The sequence below is a fragment of the Rhineura floridana genome, chromosome 6 (assembly GCF_030035675.1).
Source record: "Rhineura floridana isolate rRhiFlo1 chromosome 6, rRhiFlo1.hap2, whole genome shotgun sequence".
Taxonomy (NCBI): domain Eukaryota; kingdom Metazoa; phylum Chordata; class Lepidosauria; order Squamata; family Rhineuridae; genus Rhineura; species Rhineura floridana.
In genome coordinates, this window is record NC_084485.1 from 155,862,080 (window position 1) to 155,870,539 (window position 8,460).

An 8,460-nucleotide genomic window follows, 5' to 3' on the forward strand; every position below is an offset into this window, starting at 1 on the left:
GAATGTTGTGAACCAGTCTCATATGTTTCCAAGTATTGCAGAGCTATCCAATCAATGTTTTTAATGTTTGAGTTTGTATAGTCTGCAGAGACAGGTTTTTTTAGTTCACTGTCACATTTAGTAAGTCCAGGTAATTTGGGAGTAATCCCCAATTCTCCAGACTCTGAAAAAATACTATTTTGAGACAGTTTAGGTGGTTGCAATACCATAATTTTGGGGCTTAAAGCCAGCGGTCCCTTCGTATTAAGGTGCTGTAACTTAGGTGTTGAGGGCGTTCCCTCGAGAGTGTTACAAACTGTTGTCTGATTGGGGACCTCTAGGGAGCTCACAGGGATCTATACAGATCTTTTCCAGGCTGAAATTGTTTTTGTTTTTTTGTTTTTGTTTTGTTTTTGGTATTGGGAGCAAGTGGGCAGGTTTCAATTAATTTGGGCCCAGTGCCCTGATTGCACGTGTTCAATAATAACTCCTTTAAGGAAGAGAGTCGCAGCACGATCTGCTGTTCCTGCGCTGGGAGGGCACCGAAACGTCTAATTAACATTTGTTCTTCTGGTGTAAAATCTCCAGGAGTGAATTTATCATTACTTTCTGGAACCTTCTCAGCCCTATTTATACTCCTGAAACTTCCCAAGACTGGAGTGGCTTTACATAGTTGATGAGACGGAATGAGAGTAATATCGTTGGTCTCAACTCAGTTAGCTTCCCAATCGGTGGATCCTTGCTCACTGAATTGAGGGGACATCTGTTCTCCTCCCTTAGAGTTCCCAGGGATATAGCAGGGGTCATATCCTTTAAATGTCTCCTGACTTCCATACCCTTTCTTTTACATTCCTCTTTGGCAAAATATATTTTGGCAGCTATATTAGCTGATGCAAATGTTACAATTGCTCGCACTGACTTATAGTTATAAAAAAGATATTCTATCTTCTGGATATATTCTAGATCTAGGGATACTGCAATTGAAGCTGATATAAGCTGCACAAGGTGTGCTTTGCGATCCTGTTGTGTCAGCAAACCATTTGGCTTTGGGTAGTTAATAAAAAACATTCTGTTTTGTTAGCTGTAAATGGCGTTGTTTATTTGCTGAAGTGGGTTTCTGGGAATGTCTTGCACCACATATTCCAAGGTGAGAGATGTTGTCTTGTTTGGGAGCTGGGAGATTGACCAGGGGTCCTGTATTTCACCTGGCTCATCAGAAATATCATGTTGAACGGGATTTTTGGCTTCTGGGTCAAATGTGCCCTTTCATAGATATCCTTGTTCACTTTATTATCTTGCCTTTTGGAGTCAGAGACCTTCTGACTCTTATCCTCTGCTTCCAATAGCTTAAATAGTTTGTTGAAGTTCATTTTTGAACAGCCTTTGGTACTAGCTGTGGATTTTATATTGTTGGTTTTCTTTTTAAGACTGATAGTGACCTTAGTGTTTTTACACTTAGTTTCCCTGCTGGCCACATCTGTAATATTTTTGTCTTTCTTCTTATTACTAGAATTTTTACTATTCTTTCCATTTTGATTTACTTGAGAAGAGGGCTCACTTGCACTTCTGGCACAAAGATCTATCTTGGGCTTTTGCATTAAGTCCTTAACTTCTAATGGAGTTGAAGCTGGCTTGCCTCTCCCTCTTAATTTAACTAGTACTAGATCTGTTAAAGTGGTCAGTAATTCCTTGCACTCTGAGAGGAATTTCTTTATCTGGGATATATCATCTGTCCACCCCATAAACAAACTCCTAATCAGCTCAAGTTGGTTATTGAGCAAATTTGTTACCATGTGAGAGCCAGAATTCTTATCACCAAAAGGGAGTGGAGAAGTACTTGGCTGTGAGGGAGGGGGGTCACCGTTCTCCCCCCATAGAGCCTCTTGGAGAAATTGACATTTTATGGCTCTTGGGGCTTCCTTGCAAGGGTTCGTGCCTACTGTCCTGCTGTCTAAATATTATGGGGACATCCTCAGCATAGGCTAGTTCTGCGGCTAAGCTGCACCTGCCTTCCTCATGGATTTCCCAATCCATAGTTTTCATTAGACATTGGGGGCCCAAAGACCAGTCTAAAATCTCTTCGTCAGATGCCATGTTCTCAGTAACTGCCTGAACACATTCTTCCAAATTAGAGCAAAAGAAGTCTGTAATTTTAAGCTGATTGTGAGCTTTAACAAAGGACACAACATCTTCCGTCATTGGGACCAGCCCCAGTTGTTTGTACCCTCCTCTGGTCAGGACTATCACACCGCAGTAGAATAAATTAACGGGAAGGAGATAATAATGTTTAGATGTGTAAAGTAACTGAACAACCCTTTCAAAAGGGGTCTGACCAACCAACAGCTCTACTGAGCCCTGTCTCAATATGAATGGGATACAAGGGCAACCATACAGGACATTAAACTCATGAAATACTTTAAAACAACCATACATTAAAACCAGGTAAACTAATTAGGGACAGACAAACAAAAACCTTCAAACAATTAATAAATGAAACAATAAAACAAAACAAAAAAGAATAAAAATGCAAAATAAGGTAAAGAGATAAAAGGGAATAAAACCCTAGGACTTTTTGTAAATCATTCTGCAGCAAACTGAAAGACTAAAAAACATTTAATTGTCCTATTTTCTCTAAGTAACACTGTGGTATTCAATAGGGGAATAAAAACGATTCAAGTATCAGCACGTCATATTTAAAATATTTGTTTAAAATCTTCACCTTGTGAACTTTTAACAGGAGCTAGTCCCAAGCATATCTCTCAGTTGAAAAGTTTTACAAACTAGACAATTCACTGTTCCATATACTCAGAGCTCAGCGTCCTCAGCATGCCCTTGCGCTATCATTCTCAGCATTCTAGGGAGCTCCCTCCTCCACACTTGCAGAGTCGGCTCTCCTCTTTTCTCCTTGCTTGTGTTAATGGCCTTATACTCTTAATAAGTTCTACCGGGGCTGCTGTTGTTGAAATGATATCAATATTCCCCCATTTGTTTCTCCTGAGAAGACAGGTTCCCCTGGAAGACAAGTTCATTGGCCCCTCTGTTAAAAATTAGCAATGGTCTTCCCACAGAGGTATTCAAGTTTTTTGTAGCTGTGAAATTTCAATCAAGGCAGTACTCCTTTCGGTGATACTCAGAGCTCAGCGTCCTCCCTTTATCAGGTGTTGCTTAACTTCCAATAAGCACCTTCGTTTAAGGTAATCCAAGTTGTAGTGTTGGATCCTTATTTCAAAGGCTCCATTGAAGGTTCCAGTAGTCAGATTGTAAACTGTAGTACTTCTGGTATGCAGATAATGCTTTTGAATAACCCTCCAATGAAAGGTTGAAGTGACCTTGTGAAGGAGACAGATCCAGAGAATAAGCCATTTGGTCAAAAGGAGAGGATCATCTTGAAGAGGCCCTGATCTCTCTCTGGCTGAGTAGCTGCTGTATGCACTCTGTGGAAATCTGCTTTGCAGCACAAATGTGGATTAAGACAATAATGAATAGGTAGCAAGGGAGTTTGCTTCCCCAAATACAATAAAAACCATAAAATGTGAAATGGAAGTGATTTTGTTAACATGCAGGGAACCGGTTGTAGTGACCTGGGGTGATCAGCCTTCCCCAGTATGTGTGTTCGCTAAATGTTCATTTTTTACAGTGTTTGCCAAATGGCAGTGTGAATGTGGCAGATACTGTTGGTGTATGAAGTGAAAATCTTGCTTTTCAGTGGCCTGCAACAGTGCCGGTTGCATTGGTTTACTTTTGTGCTAAATCAGGTTTCTTTCCTGTCTGTTTGACTGCAGGCAAAAAACACTCTTGGAGCTACACCTGATTCTTTGTCACAAAGAATGGAAGAGTTTTACATCTCCCTTGTCCATTCCAAGCAATCAGCAGAAGCGAGCCAATTGGATTTCGATCTGAACAAATTATCTGCCTGCAGTTCTCAGTCTCTTTCATCAGTATCTGCCTTACATGGTACTTGTGAGCTTGGAGCAAAACTGTATGTGTGCATAATCTAGCTGCACGAATCCTGTTTCAGTAGTGCTCTTGATACTCTAGTGATATTATTCTGTGGAAGTCCTAAGAATGTCTGTGCTGAGTCTTTAGAAATGAGGTTGGAACTATGTTGGTTTTACGAAATGCAACACGTTGCAGATGACAGGAACACCATCTGGTTGTGATCTTTTGGACCATATGAGGTGTTTTTTCAAGTTTAAATTGACCAAGTTCCAGCATAGTAGGGATATGACTGCTCTGAGAATGGGGTGTGTGTGTGTGTTTGGTTCTAAAAGGGTCAATATTTGAATCAACAAGATAGGGCGAGATGAGTGGAAACCTCACCATCCTGAGTGCCTTGAAGGCTTGCTGGCGGCTAGTATATCCTACAACTCTTCATTATTTCATATATAGAAGTATCCTGCAATGCAGATCAAGTCCCAATTGATGCATTACTGCATCCACTAAAAATGTGCCAGAAGCCATTGCTGTCAGTTTTTAGGTGCCAAGCTAAAACATTTTTATTTACCCACGCATTGAGTGGTTAAGCTAGTCGTACTGCTCATCTTTTTACTGGGCTAGGATAGGACTTATCTGTCTTACTGCACTGTTGGATTAGCATTTTAGGAATTTTGTATTGTACATTGGTTTAACTGATGTTGGACTGCCTTTAAGTCGATGCTGACTTATGGTGATCCTATGAATAAGATTTTCATGGCAAGTGGTATTCAGAGGTAGTTTACCGTTGCCTTCCTCTGAGGCTGAGAGGCAGTGACTGGCCCAAGGCCACCCAGTGAGCTTCATGGCTATGTGGGTCTCCCAGGTCATAGTCCAACACTCGAACCACCACACCGGCTCTCAATTGATGTTACCTGTTTATATCTTATCTAGCTGTTAAGTTACTTTGAGCCTTTTTTAAATAAAGCAACTAACAAATGTAATAAGAAAATGGGGATGGGTGGAACTACATGACATCCCCCTCTCCACCTGCATTGCCTGTTCCTTGGTGAAGGTTTTGTTCAGTTTTCAAGGAACCACATAATTTGCCACTCTCATGTGGTTCTAATTTGTAGCTGTTATCAGAAAGGTGTGGGGAGAAACCATGGGAAAGCGGCACCCAGGCCCATACTGTTTCAGTGTAAACTGGTCCAAGTGCGACTTGCCTGTGGAGTGCCAGGTCAGAGAGCTGCATGTGAATCCTGTAAACTACATAGGCCTAGGTCATTTTCCCTTTCTCTTTACTGTACAGGAGAAGCTCCTTCAGAGAGGAACGTGGATGATGCCTCCAAGGCCCAAGTAATAACCTTGTATACTGCTAGCAGCCGCTGTCATCAAGAGACCACAGGACACAACGCCTTGATGTTCACTGCTGAGCTTCAGGGGTCCCCAACGTTCTGTGTCCCCTGCAGCCCTACAGTAGCCCTGGGAGCCTCAGCACGCTTGGCTACTTCTGGTGGGTATTTTTCCTTTAGCCTTAAGAAGATGAAGACATGAAGAAAGCCAAGAAATAACTGGATGCCTATCGGAAACTTAGAGTCTGCCTGCTTTCTTGTGCACAATGGTCAAAATATTTTGTCATCGAAAGCTGTGGGAACTCTGCCTCATAACAGCTTAGAACCCACTTTCAATTTAGACTAAATGCTGTGATGAGTGTTACTTTTTCATGTAATCCCCCTGCCCCTGTTTGGATAGTTGTGTTGATGCTTCTGTTGTTAATATAATGGTTTCAAAAGAAATTGTTGAATTGTCATAGTGTCATGTAAAGTTGTTTGCACCAAACAGAGAAGAACACACACTGGATATTTTATTGAAGCTTCTTTCTAGACAGTTCTATATGTTCTTAGTTTTGAGTGTATTTAGAAAATAGGGATATTCTAGGGTACTTCTAACTATATAAAAACAAGAGTACTCAGGAATACTCCTACAATTCATTCCCATGCTTGCAAATGACTTAGTGTCTAGTTTACTAGTCCACCAGCAGCCCCAAGACGTTACTAGAACAATGAAAAATGAAAATCCAGAAATGATTTTTTAGTTTGTGTAGCATGATGAATTCTCATCAAAACCCTAGAGTCCAGCAGCGAACAGAATTGGTACCTACAGTGTCACTGGCTAAGGTGTCAGTCTGGCTTCCGCTTCTAAGCTTAATGCTGGTGAGCAGGGGGGCCCTGACACTGGTAGGCAGAAGCCTGCTGAACCAGACAGCACAGCACCAGGGCCTACAAAACCAGAGCCAACACCCACATAGGCCATCACCCCAGACCTGAGGACCAGAGTGCCTCCCAATGAGGGAGCACACTACACAGGAGGTCATGGAGAACAGAAATGCCTGTCTTCAGCACAAAGGGTTGGCCCTTTAAGTTCAGGGGCACCAACACCAACCTGTGGGTGCCAATGTGCCCACCAAAAAAAAGTCTCGGTAAATATTCCCTCAAAAATCCACACTTCATGAGAGGATATTTGCTCTCTGCTTAGTTCCTGTTTGCACTGGCTCAGCTTCTCCTGAACACGTTCCCTTAAGCACGCCCACAATGCATTTGATGCATTGGACAGTCTCCCTTTTGTTCTGAGCAGAGGAAAGGTGCAAACAGCATCTTTTGAATGAGTGCAGTGGTGGCTGATGTAGGTGCCCCATTGATGGGGAGCATGCCTTTACCATTTTGTGGGCTTGTGTCTTTTAATGCTCTTTTAGGTGTAGCAGCCATTTTGTGACTGGCATCCCTGGCACTTCCTCAAAATTCCAAATATGCCCACTGGCTCAAAAAAGCTGGCACCTTCTGCTCTAGTTCCTCAAAAGGGGATGGAGCCTGGGAGCAGTGGACTGGAAGCAGCGGCTCAAAACCTCATTCCAACCCTTGACAAAGGAGTTCTTGGTACTGTGGCAATCCTCCTGTCATGCCCTATGGGCTCCTTTGTCACTAAAATAGGACAATTCCTTGCATCAGGGATGGGGAGCTCTTGACTTACGGGTTGACCCTAGCTTGCAGTACTTACCATTTGGTCTATGGCCTCACCTCAGCCTTCAGCAACTTTCCCACTGCCCTGGCTGCTTCTTACCCCATGTCTTTCCTAGTTTTGGGGTGTGGGGGAGCAGGGGAACCACACTATGTTGAGAGCTACCACCTCAAGGCTCCCTGACTGCCTTGTAGCTGTGGCTTCCAAATCTTCCCTTACCCTTTCATTGGGAAAGGGGAGGGGGAATCTTTGGGACCCACCATTTCAAGGCGTATAAGTGGGGAAGCATGGGTGGATTTGAGTGTGGAAAAATGTGGGGATAGGTATGTAGGATCATTCAGACCATGGTATTCCTGATCTCTATGTATGGATGTGAAAGTTGGACAGTGAAAAAGGCGGATAAGAGAAAAATCCACTCATTTGAAATGTGGTGCTGGAGGAGAGCTTTGCACAAACCATGGACTGCGAAAAAGACAAATAATTGGGTGTTAGAACAAATTAAACCAGAACTGTCACTAGAAGCTAAAATGATGAAACTGAGGTTATCATACTTTGGACACATAGTGAGATGTCATGATTCACTAGAAAAGGCAATAATGCTGGGAAAAACAGAAGGGAGTAGAAAAAGAGGAAGGCCAAACAAGAGATGGATTGATTCCATAAAGGAAGCCACAGACCTGAATTTAGAAGTTCTGAACAGGGTGGTTCACGACAGATGCTGTTCACAACAGATGCTGATTCGTAGGGTTTGAAGGCACATAACAACAAGGTGGCTCTCTGTGAGAAAGTTGATATATCACCAACCCACTCTTTCTCTCAAGGTTGCTGTGGGGTGGGTCCAGCCCACCCATTGCTGGCATGGTGCCAAAACATTACCCCTGAGAGAATATGGACCTTTCCCTGATACGATGGGAATCTGTTTTGCTGTTGTATAGAGATCCAAGGCATTATTAACATGTGCTCTTTCCAGCCTCCTTTGTGATAGACGTTAAAATGCAGCTGCAAAAGAACATTTCCTCTTACACTTCTGAGCCTTGGTGCATACTTCCACTCCTTTATTTTGTGAATCATTGCTATGCTAGTATTTTTTGCAAACGCAATTACTACTCATGGGGCAAGTTGTATGGAATACAGCTTGATCTCCCTGATGTATAATACTATTCCATGCTATATGCCACTGCAATAAGAAGTGTGTGTGTGGGGTCTTAAATCATGTGTATTATACAGCCACAAAAGTGGCTGTATATTATAGTCAACATGGATTTTTCGCATTCTGCAATGTTAAATTGAAAATACCCCTCGTGCCATTCTGATGCATCCCATAAGCTCATTTCAAAACAAAAGCTTACAGAACTCAGAAACTCTTGCTTAACAACCCTCTAAATTTTCATGGCAGTAGACAAAGCAGAGAAATGAGAGTTCAAAGTGTAAAAAGGGAGAGGGAAAAACCAGACCACTTTTGGACTTTTTTTTGTCAGCGGTCTCATAATCTGTTGAAATTAATTAAAAATCAGCCATGCTCACAGAGTACCTGTAACCCTATTACTGACC

At 42.4% G+C, this 8,460-nt stretch overlaps 1 protein-coding gene across 9 annotated transcripts in view; it reads left to right on the top strand.

Annotated features, from left to right (window-relative positions):
* Positions 1-5,690, top strand: part of TDRD5 (tudor domain containing 5) — a 63,468-nt gene extending 57,778 nt beyond the window's left edge. For all 9 annotated transcript variants that reach the window (XM_061634233.1, XM_061634232.1, XM_061634235.1 and 6 more), the window contains 2 exons: positions 3,762-3,933; positions 5,204-5,690. In XM_061634233.1, coding sequence (XP_061490217.1) covers positions 3,762-3,933; positions 5,204-5,448 — 417 coding nt within the window. In that variant the 3' untranslated portion in view covers positions 5,449-5,690. The remainder of the gene's footprint in view (positions 1-3,761; positions 3,934-5,203) is intronic.
* The last annotated feature ends 2,770 nt before the right edge of the window (positions 5,691-8,460 follow it).